This window comes from Cupressus sempervirens, chromosome 11 (assembly GCF_028749045.1).
Source record: "Cupressus sempervirens isolate cs-2001-9-10 chromosome 11, ASM2874904v1, whole genome shotgun sequence".
In the NCBI taxonomy this organism is placed as follows: Eukaryota; Viridiplantae; Streptophyta; class Pinopsida; order Cupressales; family Cupressaceae; genus Cupressus; species Cupressus sempervirens.
The window spans coordinates 48,547,851-48,569,854 of record NC_143128.1 but is presented as its reverse complement, the minus strand read 5'-3'; the positions used below and the strand labels follow the sequence as shown (position 1 = coordinate 48,569,854).

Here is a 22,004-nt window from a genome sequence, read left to right as displayed (position 1 = left end):
ATAGCATAGCAAATATCTTAGTAGAACACTTCAAAGATATTCTCAATAATTATGAAGCATCCAATAGAACCAAGCAAGAAGAATTGCTGAAAACTATTCCCAAGATCATCACACTCAATGACAACAAAATTCTTAACAAACCATTTACACTACAAGAAATAAAAACAACCCTCTTTAATATCAATCTAGATAAAACTCCTGGACTTGATGGAATTCAAGCATTCTTCTTTCAACAACGTTGGGAGATAATAGGAGAAGATTTATGGAAAGCACTAGAAGCAACTAGGAATGGAGGGGAACTTCTAGCAGAAATTAATGACACCTTTTTACCCTCTTACCCAAGACAAACAAAAGTGTGGAACCAAGAGACTTTAGACCTATACCTCTTTGTAACACTATTTACAAGGTATTCTCCAAAACCTTAGCTAATCATCTTAAAATCCTTCTCCCTAAGCTAATATCAGAAAAAATAAATAGGCTTTGTACCAGGGAGATCTATCCTAGATGGAATCTCAATCATCTAAGAAACAATCCATTCACCAATAAAAAATAACAAAGCATGCATGCTACTAAAACTAGATATTCAAAAAGCTTATGATAAAGTGGATTGGAGATTCCTATGTAGATCTCTTGAAGCTTTCAATTTTTCAAAACAATGGATAAACATAACATTTCAATGTATTTCTACCTCAAAAATTTCAATCCTTGTTAATGGGACACCAAAATAATTCTTTAGTATTTCAAGAAGGATCAGACAAGGTGACCCTATCTCTCCTTTTATGTTTATTATTATGGTTGAATCCTTTGGTAGAGAAATCAAATTAGCACATCTCCAAAATAAAATTGTAGGAGTAAAAGTCACAAAAAAATGTAGAAAATACCACCCACCACCAATTTGCGAATGATACAATTCTTGCTAGAGTAAGCACTAAAATAGAGATGGAGAATTTCAAAAATATCCTCAACAATTATTCTGAAGCTTCAGGTCAAAAAATCAATGTAGAAAAAATAGAAATTTCTTTCTTAAATACAACAAGGGAAAGAGAAGATTATATATGCAATGGATTTGGATTCAAAAAGGGTACATTCCCCTTCAAATACCTAGGAATACACCTAGAAAAATGAAATCAAAGAAAAAAAGGCTGGAAACAAATACTGGGAAAAATAGACAAAGAAATTGAAGCTTGGAAAGGAAAATGGCTAACCAAGGCAGGGAAAGTGACAAAAAACAAAGCAGTGTTATCAACTTTACCTACTTATTATCTTTCCTGTCTACAATACCAAAGAACACGAATCGAAAAATTGAAATTTTTTTTTGATGATTTCTTCTGGAATGGTTTAGAAGATAGAAAGAAAGAGATGTTAATCAGATGGGAAAAAATATTTACACCTAAAGAAGTAGGAGGTCTAGGAATCAAAAACCTAGAATGGCAGAATGAAGCCTTGGGAACCAAACAAGTTTGGAGAATGTATCAAGAAAGAGATAGCAAATAGGCAAGAATCCTTTACAATAAATATTTAGAAATAGAGGAAAGAACTTTAATATTTAGAACTAGGAATCCCCCCGAAGCCTTGGTAGCATGGAATTTCCTTTTGAAGTGTCACCATATCATAACCAATTGCATAACTTGGGATGTTGGGAAAGGAGATAAAGCATTATTGTAGGAAGGTTCTTGAAATGGACACTTCCCATCGAAAAATCAGGTTTGAATCATAACATCATTAATCATTTAAAGAAAAAATGGGGATCCAAAGTTAAAGATTACATCATAGTAACTCAAACCTCTATGGAAACATCTTGGGAATGGAAATTATTAATCGATTGCAGCCTGAGTCAGATAGATCAAGTGTTCCTAGAAGAACTTTTGAAAGATAGCCCAATCAAAGTTAAAAATAGGGAAGATAGGCTAATATGGGCAGCATCCAAAGATGGAACTTATAAAGTCAAAGAATGATATAAACAAATAACTAACTCATAGGAATGGGAAGCATTAAACATCCCAATGAACCTATGTTGGGACCTAGTAGGGCTTCCCAAAGTTGCCATTTTTCTATGAGTAGCCATCCAAGAAAGAATCCTCATAGAAAACAAAATTAGAAAGATGGGATTAGAAGGACCATCAACATGTATTCTATGCAAAGAAAAAACAAAAACTTCTAAGCGCCTCCTTTATCAATGCAAGTTTGTAAAGGAATGCTAGCCCTGGCTCAAATCAAGGCTTAATTGGACAGTCCCCCTATAAGAAAGTTGGCAAAACCACATAGCCAGATGGCCAAAACACACTAACAAGTGTGTATATGGAAAATTGTGGAATATCACCCTAGCAATCTTAGTATGGGAAATATGGAAAGAAAGAAATAGACAAATTTTGCAAGATATAGAACTTAATTCACTGACACTTTGCAACAAAATTGAAGCAAATATAGTGGAAGTTATGAATAGTGACTTAAGAAAAAAGATGATAGAAGAAAGCTCATTTACCGAATGGGATGCTGAATCAGAAAATAATGGAATCTTCTAATAAATCCACCCCTAATATATAAGAAGAAGAATAAAATGGCTAGGATAGAATGTAAATAGGTACCATCCCTGAAAGGTTAGAAGAAATTAAACTTTGACAAGGCCTTTAGAGGCAATCCTGGCAAAGGAGGAATAGGATGTATACATAGGAAAGAAATGGGAAAATGGGTTGTGAAAAGAGAAAAGCCATTGGGAGTGACATCAAACAATATGGCAGAATTGGAAACAGTAGAAGAAGATCTAAAGATATGCATAAAGCTAAGAATTAAAAAAATTATAATCGAAGGAGATTCACAGATAGTCCAAAATGCTCTTAGAAAAGGAAAATCCCCAAATTGGATTATAAACTCTTGATTCGAAGCTAACTTAAAATTATTGGAAGAATTCAAAGAAATAAGATTTTTCCATATTTTTAGAGAAGGTAATAATGAAGTAGATCAACTAGAAAATGCGAGTATAGATGGAGAACACATCTTAACTTTTAATCATAGTTAAATAAAAAAGTATCAATCATTAAATACTAGGCATCATGATTTCCCAAATTGGCACATATTTTAGCACTTGCCTCTATGATTACACAAATTTAGCTTCTTGAAGTTTAACCACCAAGGTGACACTTCAATGATGACTTAGAGGGGAAATTATCATCTAACGATCTTAGATATGGTGTCATTATGCAAAGTTCTAGATCCTTCACTTTGGGGGTATATTATACCATTCTTGAAACTAGCCTCCTCATTTCTACTCTCCCCTTTTAGCAATTAGCTAGTATAGCCACTGCATTATGGATACTAACATATGCCTATATAATTCCTTTAAAAGCAGAATGATGGCATTTTTTGGTTTAGTCAAGTCAGAAAAATGGAACTGGCTATTTCGATCAATTGATGACATGAACAGAGTAGTTGTTAGTAGGGACATGGGAGAAGGGGTAATCAACTATGAACATTCATGGTGAACAAATAGTAATATATTAGGGCTTTGAATAGGATGTTTAGCTAGGGCAAGAGTAGCTAAATTAGACATAGTCAAATTAAGCCTCAATAAATTCGATTGGAGGAAGTTTTCTTCAATATTGATGACAAGCTTAACATTCCCTTGTCAGAGGCCTATATGGAATATGAATTGGGTAGCCCTGATCTCATGAGAAGCCCAAAATGTCCTTGCTTGGTAATTCAAAACAACATTCTCTTTTATAGAGAATGGCCAAAAATGGAGGTAGGTGTACATTTTCTTCTATGGTGGAGAGCAATCATCAAGGACCCAACTAGAGATTGGCTTTTGAACTACCTTCAAGCTTTTGATGCCTACATCCACCTAGAGGTGAATTTCCCTGAGTTGGATGCTATCGAATTCTACCTTCCTAACTATGATAGGTCAAGTAGGGCGAGGAACACTTACGAATTTCCTTCAGGTTCAAGGGAAAACAATCTACAAGAAGCCACAAAGATTATTATCATCTTCAACAAATGGAGCTAGGCAGATTAACTAAGCCAGTGGGTGTCTCGATGTCTCTGCTATGTTTCATATTTTCCTCTTTCAAAAATATAGCCTCATAGATGATAATTCTGTAGTTTATTTAAGTTTTTGAGAAATGTCTATTGTTACTTCCATGTCAATGTAAATGTATTAATCTTAGACATGACATTGTTGCATTGTATCTCGACAGCTCATATACTGTATAAAGTCAAAAAAATGTCAAAATTGGGTCATTTCTTACCAGCTACGATAGTTTTTTTGGTTTTCTAGAATGCAAGCTTGTATTAAAATACTTTAGAGTATATTTATATGAAAACTATATTTAACATATATTGTCTCAAAACTGTCTTGAACTCGCATGATTTCTAGCAAGAAAATGTTCAGTCGGGCTTAAGTTTATCATTTTTTGAACTAAAACATGTTTAATTTTTCCCAAAATTAAAGGCAAAGATTTGGCATGGGAGAACAAGATTTTATGACTAATAAAGACTCCAAGAATTCAAATTAGAAAATGGGTGCATTAATCAAATTAACATTAAATCATCTCTTTTTTAACACTTCTCAATGCATACAAGTAAGCACGTATACTCAAATTTAACTCTAAATTTAATCAATCAAGTCAAATATATTTAAACTCCCTATTTATAAGAAACCTAAGAAAGCATGGATTTGCCTAAATTTGGGAACTCAATTTCATATTACTAATAAAAATTAACTTAACTTGGCTCCTTTGTGATTTAACCCCATTCTGGTTGTAATAATATGGCCCTTGATTAGATTTTAATTTAGGATTAACAAGTAACATCGTATGGTGGTTAGTTTGTGGTGTTTCTTATGTACGTAGGGATGATAATCATATGAGGTGGTAATCCTCAAAGTATAGGAGAAATGTAAACTTTAAAATCCATCAAGTATAAATGAAAGTATAATTTAAGATACTTATTAGTTTGTATTTTTACATGAGTATGCCCGTTTGATTCATGTATAATAAAAGACTATGATCCCGGGCTAGACTGGAGGTCTTCTTTCTCTATTCTTTCCTACCAATACCTATCAGAATGGAGAGTTATGTAATGCTTATTAATTTTAATATAATTCAAGGCTTCGATCATTTATCAATCAAAAAATAATAATAAAAGGATTTGTTAGAAATGTCTAGAGTAACTGAGAGAGTGGGCAGGGGATGAATCATTTACTCAAGGCCTTTATGTACCACTTGAACAATAAAACAAACATTCACTATTTTGCTAATCTTGTTGTTGCTTGGTCTATACTAAAAAATATTGTCTTAAACATAACTTCCTTGATAGAATGAAAACATTATCAAATAGAAAATATATATAGAATTCATCATAGATTTGATACTAAGAGTTTTACATGGAAACCCAATTTGGGAAAGACCACCAGTAGCATGTCACTCTTTTTCACTCTTTCAAAGTGATCTTTGTTAGGAGCCAACCCTATTAAATGTTAAAAAATACACTAATAAATGTGACATTGTTAAATTATTTAATCACCATGTTAGGAGTGGCCTTGTTAATGAACTTTGATCATTCCATTAGAATTTCACCTTGTTGAAGGATTTACATAAACTGTTAAGTCTTAAAATGACTATTAGGTCAACCTGTATTTAAAAAAATTCAATACAAACTATTTACAATGATAAGAAAAGAAAAGTAGGTTTTGATCTATATTATTACAACTCACTTTTTCTGGTTCATATCTCTACTTAGTTTTTGTGCCAACTCACTAATAAGTCTTCCATTGTAGTCCTTGATCTTCATTCTCTTGGAAACCCTTCAAGTGATCAACCCGCTCTTCTCAACAACACTTATACCTTCTACTTAGATTCACTTACCAATATTAGCATCACCTTTTCAAGCTTTCTCTTTTAACTTCACATTCACTCACACTTAAGCATTTCTGATCAAGCTTGCTCTATATGCCTGTCTTCACACACACGCGCGCACACACACACACACACACACACACACACACACACACACACACACACACACACACACACACACACACACACACACACACACAACTCACAACTCACAATACTGACACTTACACTAATTATTAGGCTCTTTATCTCTTTAAATAGACAATTTCCATTTTACCATTTTCTACATCCACCATAGATCTTAGGGTTTACGATTAGGTTGAAATCAATTCATTGTATCTATCCATCTTCTTGATCTTCTTCTAGAAAATTCTCTCAAATATGTCTTTTAGGTTTTTAATTTATACCTAATCCTTTTCTTGAATTTAATGATCCAACTCATCAGTCTTATCTTCAATGTAGTTTACATCCCCTAAGAAATCAACTGTGTTGGCTTGATCTCATGATTTCCTTGAATTCATTCAGATATTTCCACTCCACAATCTCTAAATTTTGACACTCAATCATCAATGAAATACTCAGTTGTAGTAATACTTTGTATCTTGGCACCAACTATCTCACTCGATGCATCCTAATGCTTGGCCACTCTAGATTTTCTTGACACTAACTGTAGCTCAATTGACACTAGCATTACTTAGTATTCCTAAGAATTTTACTCTCATTTTTGGCTTGGCTTATTTTTCTTGACATAAACAATCACTTTTATTTATCAAAGTCTATCTAATCAAATGTCCATTTTAACTCCCTTTTCCTAACTCAACCTTTCCTTTGGGTGCTACTATTATATGAAACTTCTCTAATCCTCTTCATCTATCAAATAGATATGACATCTAGATTGGGTAGCAATATGTCTTATCAATAGATTTGACATCAATGAAAAAAAAAAAATTGTTCCAATTCTAAGTCTCCAACAATCTCCCTCTTTGAAATTGATGGCAACATCTCAATATCTCAATATGTAGTAGTATCACTTGTTAGCATATAATCCAACATATTTCAATCTGATTTTATTTTCTAAATTTTTCTTTCTAAAAATAATTCTCCCTTTTTTATTATTTCTCCCTCTTTTATGCAACTCTCTCTCTATTGTATTCTCTCCTTCTTTAGTCAATCTCTCCCACTATCATAATCTTTAGTAATCTCTCCCTCTTTGATAATAATTCCAAAGACATTTAGTTATCTAAGCTGCAAACTTCTTCATACATCTCAATTATGCAGATTTTGCATGTTTCGGTTATTCTTGCCATCTATTTATGACTAATTTGTTAAGCTATATTGAATTATCTACCTCAAACATGTCCCAAAGTAAAGTTGTATTGCATCACTATGTAGAATATTCTTATTAGCACACATGATGCAATGCACCTTATCTTCTTAAGTAGCTTTGGCTAGGGGAATCACCCCTAGTTTATCTCTAAGATATTTATGAGCATGTTTGATAAAGGTTTTCTAAAGATATCAACAATTTGTTCTTTGGTATTCACATATTCTAGCTTCACTTCTTTGTCTTGAACCAAATCTCTCAAGTAGCGATAGTTGATTGCAATGTGCTTTTTCTTAGTGTGCATCACTTCATTCTTTTAAATTTTGATAGCACTTGTGCTAACACAATAGATAACCATTGGATATGTAATTTATTCTTTCATACCTTTTAGCAATTTATTGATCCACATTATGTTTGAATAGTTCACTATAGCTACCACATACTCAGGTTCAGCTGTTGATTGGGAAATATAATTATGATTCTTGCTCGTCTATTACACCAATCTCTTTCCTAAATAGAATGCACCTCCACTAGTTTTTTTTCTATAATCAATATTTCCTACCCAATCTGAGTTAGTAAACACTTTTAGTTCAAAGTCAATATTTCTTTTGTAATACAATCCATAGTCTTTCATATCTTGCAGATACCTCATGATCATTTTCACTACCATTATGTGATTCTCTTAAGATTTTTTAAAAATCTAGAAACTATTCCAACTGCTAAAGCAATATCTGGTCTTCTATAAAAAACATACTATAGTTTTTCAATCATGGATCTATATAGGGTCTAGTTCACATTAGTACAATCCTTATTCTTAGATAGCTTATGTCTTGTAGACATAGGTGTACTCACTAGCCTGGAATCTTCCATACCAAAAGTCTTTAATATCTCCTTGACATATTTGGATTATGTAATGAAATACCAAACTTCATTTGACATACTTTTAATAGAACAAAAATTTGATTTCACCAAACATACACATTTCAAATTCCTTCTTTATTTCATCAACAAATGATTACCATAATGGTTCTTTTCCTCCATATATGATATCATCAATAAATATTTCTGATAATAGTACTTCATTGTTCTTACCATTCTTCAAATATAGGTTATTGTTATTATTTTTTCTTTCAAAACCAATTTTCATCAAATAGTTATGAAATCTTTCATGCCATGTTCTCGGGGCTTCCTTCAATCAATAAAGAGCTTTGTTCAATTTACATACCGTGTTCTTCTTGTTTGGATCCATAGATCCTTTAGGTTGTTCAATGTATACTTATTCCTACAGTATACCTTTTAAATATGTGGATTTGACATCCATTTGATATACCTTAAAATTCTTGTAGGCTAAATTTGCAATTAGAGTCCTAACTCTTTCAAGTCTTGTCACTGGAGCAAAAGTTTCTCCAAAATCAGCTCCTTCTTCTTGAGCTTAACCCTTGCATACCTATCTTTTTTTGTTTCTTGTTACTTCTCCATTCTCATTGAGCTTGTTCCTAAAAACCCACTTTACTCTAATGACCTTTTTGTCTTTAGGTCTTGGCACTAAGGTCCAAGTATTTTTCTTCCCAATCTACTCAATTTCTTCATTCATTGCATGGATTTGATCTTTATTGTCTAAAGAATAATTTACTCTTTTGGGCTCAAACTCACAAAGTAAGCATGTATCATCTTTGATTCTTTTTCTAATCATAACACCTTATTCAACATCAGCAATGATTTTCTCAGGTTTATGATCTCGTCTAACATATTTTGCTAGCTGGAGAAGTTTACTTCTCTGTTCTTCTAAACTTTCATCTTGAAAATTTATCTCAAGTTCATTTTTTTTTTCTTCTTTAGGTTCTAGGTAATGTTCTACATGCTCAACATTTTCTATCTAATGGTCAACATTGCCCATATGTGGCTCGACACCTTCAGTCTGTATCTTCACACCCACTCTCTACTACTCGACAATTTGATTTTGTCTTTCATGATTTCTTGTCTACTGAGAGATTGTAACTTGATTTGTTTGATTATTAGGAGTGCTTGGAGCATCAACATCCACATAGATGAATATACTATAGTCGTCAAGTTCTTAACATGTAGTGTCACTTCTTTATGTAAACTCGTCAAATTTCACATTTGCACTTTCGACAATTTTGTTGGTGTTAGAATTTAAACACTTATTGGCTTTGTTCTCGGTGAAATAACCTAAGAATATACCTTCATCACCTTTTCCACCATTCATATCATCTTTAAGTATATAATAGACCTACTACCAAAGATTTTGAAATATTTCACATTAGGGGCATAATCATACGATAGTTCAAAAGGTTTACCATTTCTACCTTTCTTGACTCAAGCACTCTATTTAGGGTATAGACAACAATACTAACTGCTTCTCTCTAATACTTCTTTGATACACTCTATTCCATCATTAATGTTCTTGCACACTTCATTATTGATTTGTTTCTTTCAGGAGGGCTCCTTGGTGTTGACATCTATTTTTTAATTCCTCTATCATTGCAAAATGCATTTAACTCATTTGAAACAAATTCACCACCTTCGTCAAATCTTAAACACTTCAAACTATATCCTATTTCTTTCTCAACTCTAGCCAAATACCACTTGAATAACTAAAAAAAGATCAAATTTAGCTTTAAGAAACATTATAGTCATCATCCTAAAGTAGTCATCAACAAATAGAATGAAAGATTTATCTCTGTAGTATCTATGAACTTCAATGAGTCCACATAAGTCAGTATGAAACAATTCCAAAATATTAATAGAAGTCTATATTTTGCTCTTGAAACTAGACTTGGCCATCTTTCCCAATTGACTTTGCTTACCCATAGCATTATTAGGCTTCTTTAGTTTAGGTAACCCTCTTACTTTCTTCATCTTATTAATATTCACCAAAATGTCACATTGTCTCTTGTGCCATAACCAAGCATCTTCTTGTTGTGCAAACAAACATGTCTCACTTGATAGATCTAGATAGAAAATATTACCTTTTGTTTGATCACCACTTCCAACTACCTTACCATTAGCATCATGTATCTTGGCCTTCCTCTTGTGGAATTCAACTCTATAACATGATTTTTTTAGTTGGGAAACACTCAATAGATTATAGTTTAGTCTTTAAACCCAATAAACATTGTCACATGTTATCTTGTCAGTCAATTGAATAGTTCCTTTATCTTTCACAACACATGAAATATCATTACCAAATTTAACATATGCACCTTTGTATGGACCAATATCTTCAAATTTATCTTTATCACCAATCATATGATTAGAGCATCTACTATCTATTACCCATTTATCACTATTGTTTATAGATAAAATTAATACATTTTTCTCATCTTTGTTAGCATCTTCTTGCATAGCAAAATAGACAACTTCATCATCGCTACTCTTAGATTCATTGTTAGTTTCTTCTTCAACAATGTAACAAGATTTCTTACCTTTTCCATCCTTTCTTTTCTTGTAGTCTTTATCATCTCTTTTTTCTTTGTACTTCCTTTCATCCTTGTCCTCTCTATTTAAACACCTAATAGCAATATGACCAACTTTGTTGCATGAAAATTACCTACTAAGTAATTTACCTTTATATTTATCTCTTCCTCTTCCAAATATTTTTGCAATAAAGGCTTCAAGTTCATCAATGTCATCATTATAACTATCATTGCCAATCTTCACATATTTACCTTTCTTTTTGCTAAGAACTAGTTGTGACTTGAAAGAAGATTCAATAGTGGCAGGTGTATAATTATCAAAGTTAAACACCTCAAAAGTAGTAAGCGTATCAAATACACCTTCTAAGGTCAAGTGGTTATCTGATGTGCAGATTGTAGAGACTATAATGACATATACAGGGATTAGAGTCCTCAATACATATTTGTTCATTCCATTATGTCTTTGCTATAAGTTGATTTTTCTTTGAGTCTTTAGAATATTGATAATCGAAATATATTAAGTTGTTGGAACTGTCTAGAGTAGAGTAGCGTACCACATCTGTGTCCGTTACATGTTGCAACAAGCTTTCAGATGCTCTAGTCAGCTGTCTTAACACAATCTTTTGTTGAGTAAGGTGGTCAAAACCATTAGCTGCAACCTGTATGTGGTACACCCTGCATATTCTTCTATAGTAATTGCACATTAGCTTGCAAAGAGCGGTCTTACGCATTCCACTGCTGCCATAAACAGGCACCGTCTGTGCACCTGAAGGCAACCTCGTCCCTTTGCAAGGTTGAAGTTGATTCATTTTACTGACCATCTCCTGCAAGATAGAAATGCAACTCTATTATTCAATAACATAAATTACTACTGTAATTCTTTTATACATCAGAATGGGTACTAACCTGACAGATTCTTTCACCGCCCTTCACATAAGATAGATCTGCTGTGAAATAGGGAGGAACAATATCACATATGATCTCTACAACCATTCGTCTGTACTCTACTTCTCCCATCCCTTGCTCAAAAACAATGCCGTTGTATGATTTCAAAACCCTAACAGCATGTCTCCAAAAGCATACATCTGCTCGTCCATCTTTCGCGGCCCACTTTTTCCATGTTCTCACCCAGCGACGTTCATTCTCTGGATTTTTCAAATCGTCGGGAGAAATCCCGAAGAATAGAGGAAGGAGGTGCCTATTCTCTCTCGAGTTCTCTTGCAAAAAATGATGCAATTCGTGCATCGGCCAGATGGATCTAACGAAGAAATCCTCTGATAAAATAAATACCCCAACTTGGCACTTGGCAAGCGCTTCGTAAATATGGCGAGGGAAACATTTTCCATGAGGGAGACTCTGAGTATCTATAAAAGCATGACGATTTTGCCCTTGGAGATTGACCCACAGCTGCTCCGTAAAATGCTTTTGAGCTCCTGAGTGACCCAAGAAAATAGTGGGTGTTTCAAACCTGCAGCAGGAAATTGATATAATGGTGAATTGAATAAGTGGAACGGTAACAAACAGCTGAAAAAATACACTTTGATTTTACCCTTGATCGTTTGGTGTCATGTCATTCGAGATGGTACTCAACCTTCTGTCTAAAAGTCCTCTTGATGAGAATTTTTGGAGCAAGCTAGGTTTATGTACTCCCGTCGAATGCCTCGTTTTATAACTCTGATCGACAGTCGTCATTCTGTCCAAAATTCCGCTTGATGTGGGTTTATTGTGCAAACAAGTTTGCTGCAGTCGGGCTTTGTTCTGGATCTTAAACATGATTTCCGAATGCCGTTTAAGAATTCAATCTGTTACTTAATCTGCGTTTCTTCTATATTGTGCTCACTGTCTAGGTTTTCGTTACAAAGAATGTGAATTATATATCAATTCTATTTAGAATATTAGACTGTTGCACAGTTGAAGTCTGTAGTCGGTGACACTAATATTGTGTCATAGCTTTTAATACTTTTAACGATAATCAAAGTCAACACATTTTGTGTTATGTTTCTCAATAATCAAAGTTAACACGTTTGGGTTTTCTTTTTTCATATTGATTTTTTAAATCAAAAGATGCATTCATCATACAATTATAATCACATCTTTCATACAGTAACATCCAATTTCTCGAGTCTAAATTAACATCTATCATATTCAAAGAATTCAGTTATTACATCTATGATTTCCGAATGCCGTTTAAGAATTCAATCTGTTATTTAATCTGCGTTTCTTCTATATTGTGCTCACTGTCTAGGTTTTCGTTACGAAGAATGTGAATTATATATCAATTCTATTTAGAATATTAGACTGTTTAACAATTGAAGTCTGTAGTCGGTGACACTAATATTGTGTCATAGCTTTTAATACTTTTAACGATAATCAAAGTCAACACATTTTGTGTTATGTTTCTCAATAATCAAAGTTAACACGTTTGGGTTTTCTTTTTTCATATTGATTTTTTAAATCAAAAGATGCATTCAACATACAATTATAATCACATCTTTCATAAAGTAACATCCAATTTCTCGAGTCTAAATTAACATCTATCATATTCAAAGAATACAGTTATTACTGCATTTCATAGAAAGACAGTTATATCATTCATGTTCATGTGAATAAGATTTACTATTAAAATCAGTTAGACAAAATTTCTTAACTAAAAACTTGAAGTACCATCAAATGAAATTACTACAGAAATTGAAAACCACATACGTCAAAAAACTGAAATCGAAATCAAACTAGGGATGCTTCTGCAACCACTTGGGTTAGTCCACGAATACACTATAACAATTACACATGACAACTATCATCTAAAAACCGCTATATCAAAATCAAATAATGATCACAATTAAATACCACCATATTTAAAATTAGGGCATCATCTACCACTGTAATAATTATGAAATCATTTACCATCAATTCATTTAGGGCTTCTAATACCACTAATTCAAATAGGGCTTCCACTACCACAAATTCAATTTAGGGTTTCCAATACCACCTATTGAATTAGGGCTTCTACTATCATGGATTTAATTAGGGCTTCTGACCCCACTGTATCACTTAGGGTTCTAGTCATCACTCCATCAATTTAGAGCTTCAGGTTTCTTTCCTTTTGATAGCTTAACTGTTTTCAATAAATAATTGAATGTATAGCTTATCTCTGCCTAATGCTTGACTGACATCGTGGAGAAAGGTGAAACATTCTTAGGGATTGAACCACCCAACCTCGAACCAAATCTTATCCCCACATGATCTCTAATGATAAAGGTCCTCCCTACTCGGAATAGACAAAGGTCATCTTGTGATATGAATATCAGGATTTAACTGTGTGATTTTGAGTCAAACTCGATGACCCATGTTTCATGAGTAGTGATTCAACATGAATCCATCTCTCATGAGAATAAATGGAACACTTAGCACTCATTGGATCTAGGTGATGCTCACTACTCATGAAACATGGGTCATCGAGTTTGACTCAAAATCACACAGTTAAATCCTGATATTCATATCACAATTTGACTAGCTGTGGAAATTATCTCCTACTTATCAAAGGTCATCTTGCCATCCACTAGGCTTCATAGTATTTTAACATGCAACTTGGCAATAGCAGATCACAATTAAAGTATGAGTTATAATTAATTTATATTAAAAATGATAAACATTGTTCTATCATAATTGGTACTGATTCATGTTATTGATAATTCCTATCTCTCTTTTCGTCACCCATCTTCTTGGTTACATACTTGAGTAAGTCCTAGGTGTTTGGAATTCTTAGAACCACCAATTCTGTCAATTATATAAAAGAATAACATGCATCCAAAATTTCACAATTTATGATCAGATTATTATGTTTTTAAAGATTTTAGAAGTGATGTTTAATTAGTTAAATAATCATAATTGATTTCTCTTTAACTCCACCTCTTCACCATTTTACTGGTGTGAAATCCTTGGTGCTCTAATTTTAAAGATATCAGTTTCACCGTGGTGAGATATAAAATGACAAATTTGGATCTAAGCTGAGATGATTAGATTTTTACACATTTGAAAACTTCCACGACAAGGATTACATTAGTATTATATGTTGCAAAATGATTATATTTATTATCTTCTGAATTCATAATAATCAACATACATCATGCTATGGACTTGGTATCACTAATATCATACTACTAATGTTATACTTAAGAAATATAAAAACAAAAAATTTAGCGGTAAAAAGTATATATATACATTCTGTTTTATATGCATCGAACTTAAACATGAAAAGAAAATACAAGAAACATAGGTTACGGCAATGCCTTACATGAATCCTCTATTAAAATTTGGAAAGGCTTGCCCTTGGAAGGTTGTCTTAAATTTATGTTTTGTGACCTACAAGAAGGTATGAAGAGGAATGATTCGGCAGTAAATAATTCGAATACTAAGCTCTATTGTTTGGGTGGTACCAATAGTATTGAGTTCAAAGGAAGAATAGAATGTGAGAGTGTCTGATATGATTATGAGAGTCTATAATATAGAGATGAGCCTAACTCTATATTTTTCTTTAGTTTAAAAAAATTCATTTGAATTTTCAAGATGACCATTCAAATTCCAATTATTAAATCGACTATGAAGAGAGAAAAGAATAAAAGAAAAATAAGTTGGAAAGAAGAATTAGAAGATTATAATTTGAAATTTATAATATTTCAATTATTATAACTCTAATATTATTATAATGTACAACTAAACATCACTCTATTAAATTATTATGTGATAATGATGCCAAATCATTTTTATATTATATTAATATCCATGCTTATAAATATTTATTAAAATAATATGATGAAAGATAAATTAAAATCCTTTTAGATACTTTATATTTTTGACCCAATTGTTTTAATTAAATTATATATTTAAATAACTAATGCAAGTCTCGCAAATGTATCCCTTTTCAAGTCACCAGGTCCTCAACCTATTTACCTAGTGATGGTGACGCTCTTGCCTAATTCTTTTCTAACAATGCTTCCACCCCTTCGACATGTTTCCTGCAAGGAAGTTCTATGTAATTAAATTATATTATCATAATAAATTCTTTAATCATAAATAATCATATCAGTTAACCATCTTCTCATATCCATGAATTTGTGATAAATGATCAACTAACTTGCAATACTCACTTTGAAATTATAACGACTAACCATTTTACCATTTCTTAGGATTACAACAAATTAAAAAACCAACTGACTTCATGTGAACCTCAAAGAATACATTTTAAATTAGGTCAAAAATTGGGATGTAACATACCATTCCCCTAGTGGTTCACCATCCTCAATGAACTTGAAATTATAACAAACATTATAAAGGAGTATTTTAAAAATTTGAATGTAATGTACTATTCTCCTTGTGTTTCAACATCCTCAATGTCCTCTATAATTTAGACACTTAAAGAATATTCCAAACACAAGATATATATAACATTGTCATATCATCTCTTTTCTCAATTGGATCAGAATCATAATCATAATCGAAACTCAAGATCCATTTTTACTTTAAAGTTTCCAGAGAAATACTTGCATGGTAACATAAATTAAGCATGTACTCACCTGAGTTTACTTTATTGTACTTGGGGTTGTCTTAGCATCATTTGAGTTGATTCTATTTCATGTTCCTATAATACTCATATAGATACTCACCATCTCATTAGTTTGATTCCATATTGATATCTTCATTTAAGAGAATTTTCAAGGTTCAATGACTGAAAGTAAGTTAAGTATTCAAAATTGAAATTCTTTAGCTAGCAAATTCTAGATCATAACTTGATCATAATTTTAATCACTTATACATACCATCGGGCATATGGCATTCATTATTGGGTAGATCATCCTTGCAACTTACAAATCGTTAGGAATGGGTAAGTGAATCCATGTTTTTCCATTTACGTGACTTTGGTCTTCATATCCATCTCATAACGTTTTGTTAAAACAGTCATCTCATGATAGAATACAATAGCTTAATAAGTAAGATCAACATCATGCATATTATACATGTATAGCAATGTGTCAAAAGGGTAAATACATGGTATACTATGAAAGATCATCAAATTAAGGCTGTAAGCATCTAAAACAATTCAAAATATTCTCATGAGTAATTATTTGGAAATTCATCTTTTCCATTTCTAAGCTTTTAGGCTTCCATGCCCATCTTGTCAAAGTTTACATCTATAAACAAGCATTGATAGTTCCAATTATGCAAGTGTGTTTACTCCTTGCTAGAGCACATAACATTCTTGTTGTTTAATCAACATCAAAAAGCATCATGGTTCACAATTTTTTTTTTCATTTAGTTTAAGTTCAAATAGGAAACAATTTATTTCTATCATTAATTTCATAAAGAATTATTTAGCCATCATGATGGATTTAGATAACTTTTTATTAAGATTATATAAATTGTTTTGGATTGCACAAGCCTCAGCCTAAACCATACTTATCCCTTACTCATTTTGACCTATTAGAATGTCTTCCTTAGGATGTTCATTAGTCTAGCCATTGGAGTATTTAGGTGGGTTCAAGTCTCAATAGTTATTTGCCAAAATAACTAAAGTATGTGGACAATCAACAAAGATCACTTGTTTGAAAAATCTGCCTAATTCCACCATGACCAAGGATTTTAAAATTTGGGTCAACAAACCTGATCTCCACCACTCGACTTGACAATCCTTTTTATCTTCTTACTTAGGTTTCATCTTTATGATATTATATTTTATTCATTTGTCCATTTTATATCATCTCGGCCTTCCTAGCTATTCAGAAAGATTTTTGAGTGTGTTTTTCCAATTTTAATTGCAATATCCATTGTGGAAAATAAATCTTTTTCAACATTTACATTTTCAGTTTCTTAGAAATAGTGTTGGACCCAAGGTTTTAGCATTGAACCTGGTACTATAATACCATATGTAACATCCATCTCCTCAGATCTAAATTAACACCTATCATACTCAAAGAATACAGTTATTAGTTCATTCCATAGGAAGACAGTTATATCATTCATGTTCACGTGAATAAAATTTACTGTTAAAATTAGTTGGACAAAATTTCTTAACTAAAAACTTGAAGTACCATCAAATGAAATTACTTCAAAAATTGAAAACCACATACCTCGAAATATTGAGATCGAAATCAAACTAGAGATGCTTCTACAACCACTCAGGTTAGTCCATGAATACACTATAACAATTACATGTGATGACTATCATCTAAAAACCACTATATCAAAATCAAATGATGATGACAATTAAATACCACTATATTTAAAATTAGGGCATCATATACCACTATAATAATTAGGGCATCATTTATCATTGATTCATTTAGGGCCTCTGATAACATTGATTCAATTAGGGCTTTCACTACCATGGATTCAATTTAGGTTTTTCGATACTACTGATTCAATTAGGGCTTCATCTACCATGGATTCAATTAGGGCTTCTAAGTCCACTGTATCACTTAGGACTCTAATACCATTTATAACATCCACTTTCTCAGGTCCAAATTAACATCTATCATACTCAAGGAATACAGTTATTACTTGGTTCCATAGGAAGACAATTATATCATTCATGTTCATGTGAATAAGATTTACTGTTAAAATTAGTTAAAAAAAAATTCTGAACTATAAACTTGAAGTACCATCAAATGAAATTACTATAGAAATTGAAAACTACATACCTTGGAAAAGTAAGATCAAAATCAAACTAGGGATGCTTCTGCAACCACTCGGGTTAGTCCATGAATACACTATAACAATTACACATTAGAACTATCAGCTAAAAATTGCTATATCAAAATCAAATGATGATCGCAATTAAATACTACTATATTTAAAATTAGGGCATCATATACCACTGTAATAATTAGGGCATCATTTACCATTGGTTCATTTAGGCCTTCTGATACCACTTATTCAAATAGGGCTTCTACTACCATAGATTTAATTTAGGGTTTTTGATACCATTAATTTAATTTGGGCTTTTGATACCATCAATTAGGCTTTTAATACAGTAGGTTTTTTTATACCATCAATTTAGTGCTTTAGGTTCCTTTCCTTCTGATTGCTTAACTATTTTCGATAAATAATTGAATGTATAGCTTATCTCTACCTGATGTTTGACTGATATCTTAGAGGGAGGTTAAACATTTTTAGGGGCTTAACCACCCAACCTGGGACCAAATCTTATCCCCACATGATCTATAATGAGAAAGGTCTTCCCTACCTAGAACACATAGGGATCATCTTACCATCCATTGGGCTTCCTGGTATTTTAACATGCAACTTGGCAACATGAGATCACAATTTAAGCATGAGTTATTAATTAATTTATATTAAAAATGATAAATGTTGTTCTATTATAATTGGTACTGATTCATGTTATTGATGATTCCTATCTCTCTCTTCATCATCCATCTTGTTGGCTACATAGCTGACTGAGTCCCAAGTATTCAGAATTCTTAGAACCACTTGTTCTATCAAATATATAAAAGGATCACATGCATCCAACATTTCACAATCTGTGACCACATGATTATGTTCATAAAGATTTTAGAACTCATGTTTCATTAATTAATTAATCATAATTGATTTCTCTTTAACTCCACCTCTTCACCATTTTACTGGCATCATCGCTTGGTGAATTCCTTGGTGCTCTAATTTTCAAGATATCATTTTCACTATGGTGACATATAAAAGGATAAATTTGGATCTAAGCTAAGATGATTAGATTTTTACATATTTGAAAAACTTCCATGGCAAGGATTACATCAGTATTATATGTTGTAGAATGATTATATTTATTATCTTTTGAATTCATAACAATCAGTAGACATCATGCTATGGACTTGGTGTTACTAATACCATTTTACTGGTTTTATACTTAAGAAATATAAAAATAGAGAATCTAGCAATGAAAAGTATATATATACATTATGTTTTATATGCATCGAACTTAACATGAAAAGAGAATACAAGAAACTCAGGTTACAACAATGCCTTATGTGACTCCTCTATTAAAATTTGGAAAGGCTTGTGCTTGGAAGGTTGTCTTTAATTTATGTTCTGTGACCCATGACAAGGTATGAATAGGAATCATTCGGCAGTAAATAATTTGTATACTAAGCTCTATTGTTTGGGTAGTACCTACAGTAATGAGTTTGAAGGCAAAATGGAATGTGAGAGTGTGTGATATGATTATGAGAGTCTATAATATAGAGATGTGCCTAACTCTATGACTTCCTTCAATTTAAAAAAATCCTTTCAAATCCCCAGGATGACCATTGGGATTCCAATTATTAAATCAACTATGAAGTGAGAAAATAATAAAAGAAAAATAAGAAGTTGGAAAGAAGAATTTGAAGATTATAATTTGGAATTTATAATAATTCAACTATTACAACTCTAATATCATTATAATGTACAACTAAACATCACTCTATTAAATTATTAAATGATAATAGTTCCAAATCATTTTTATATTATATTAATATGAATACTTATAAATTTTTATTAAAATAATATGATGAAAGATAAATTAAAATCCTTTGAGATTCTTTTATACTTTTAACCCAATTATTTTAATTAAATTATATATTTAAATAACTAATGTGAGTCTTACAAATGTATCCTATTTCAAGTCGCCAGGTCCTCAAGCCATTTGCCTAGTGATGGTGATACTCTAGCCTTTGACATGTTTTCTGCAAGAAAGTTCTCTGTACTTAAATTATATAAATAATCATATCGGTTAACCATATTCTCAATTATATGAATTCATGATAAATGATCAACTAACTTGTTATCCTCACTTTGAAATTATAATGACTAACCGTTTTACCATTTCTTAGGATTATAATGAATTAAACTACCAACTAACTTCATGTGAACCTCAACAGCTACATTTTAAATTAGGTCAAAAATTGGGATGTAATGTTAGGATTAAAACACAAATAGAAATAACAATTATATGCAAATATAATAATAAAAAAAAAAAAAAGATCAGAAAAGAGCACAAGACACCAAGATTTAACATGGTTCACCCAATACCTAGGTTACGTCCACCAAATAGCAAGTCCAATATTGTTATGATCTAGTAATTATAAAATGAATACAATCTATAATCCCTTACAGCTCAATACTGTCGCAAGAACCAATTTAGCATCACAACAAAATGAAACAATCTCTAACCGTAAGCTCTTTCATATAAGTATTTTTAATACTTTATGGTTATAATTAATAATTACATGTGACCCAAAATCTCGATAAAATAGGGCCAATTTTTTTTTGAGCGCCAAAGAATTTATGATGTATAGTACTTTCTTGATCAATCACCACAATCTAACAATCTCCCACTTGGGGACTCATCATTCTCCACACTAAACAACAATCTCCCACTTGGAGACTAATCTTGTAACAATACTACTACCACATGCGGCTCCCACTAGATCAAACCACCTTAGACTCTGTTGTTCTTTTATTCATGTTCAATCTAGAAGATCAACCAAAGCTAAAGAGGAGTTCAACTTCTCCCTTGTTACCACCTTTTCCAACATATCTGTTGGATTGCCATTTGTATGTATCTTCTCTAGCTTTAACTGTCCATCCTCCAAAATTGACCAAATGAAATGGTACTACAACTATATGTTTTTGGTCTTTGAATGTAGAGCTGAATTCTTTGCAAGATGAATAGCACTCTTACTACCTGTGAAGAAATAATTATCCTTTTGAGGATGTCCCAATTCTTCCAAGAAGAACTGAAGCCATATCATCTCTTTGGCTGCCTCTGTAGCAGATTTATACTCTACCTCTATAGTGGATAAAGCATTAACCTTCTGTAACTTGAAAACCCAACTCACGGCTGCCCCACCAATAGTAAAGACATAACTTGTAGTACTTCGCCTAGTATCAATATCCCCTGCCAAATTTGAGTCAAAAAATTAGTACTAGAGCTCCCAAAGTGTAAACACTTATTGGATGTTCCTCTCAAATATCTAAGAATCCATTTGACTACATTTCAATGTTCAATTCCTGGGTAACTCATATACCTACTAATAACTCCCACTACATGTGTAATATCTAGCCTAGTACATACCACATCATACATCAAGCTTCCTACAACTGAAGCATAGGGTACCTTGAACATCTTATCCTGCTCTTCCTGTGTCTTAGGACACATCTCCTTAGTCAACTTTAAATGACTAAGTAAAGGTGTGTTAACAGCTTTAGCATTCTCTATAGAGAAATGTTGCAACACCTTCTCAACATAATCAGCCTAAGATAGCATCAATGTTCTATTCTTCCTATCTCTACAAATCTTCATACCAAGGATTTGTTTTTCTGCCCTCAAATCCTTCATAGCAAATGCATGTGCTAATTGGTGTT

The 22,004-nt window shown here is 32.2% G+C and overlaps 1 protein-coding gene across 2 annotated transcripts in view; it reads right to left on the bottom strand.

Moving 5' to 3' along the window:
• Positions 1 to 22,004, bottom strand: part of LOC149528190 (uncharacterized) — an 83,469-nt gene that overhangs the window by 19,289 nt on the left and 42,176 nt on the right. The window contains exons 1-2 of one of the 2 annotated variants that reach the window (XM_089809949.1): positions 11,517 to 12,457; positions 11,165 to 11,434 (exon numbers count right to left, since the gene is read on the bottom strand). The exons of the other annotated variant lie outside the window; for it this stretch is intronic. Of the exons in view, the coding sequence (XP_089666075.1) occupies positions 11,165 to 11,434; positions 11,517 to 11,855 (609 nt within the window). The 5' untranslated portion in view covers positions 11,856 to 12,457. Of the gene's footprint in view, positions 1 to 11,164; positions 11,435 to 11,516; positions 12,458 to 22,004 lie in introns of those variants that run through there. 2 annotated transcript variants of the gene reach the window in all.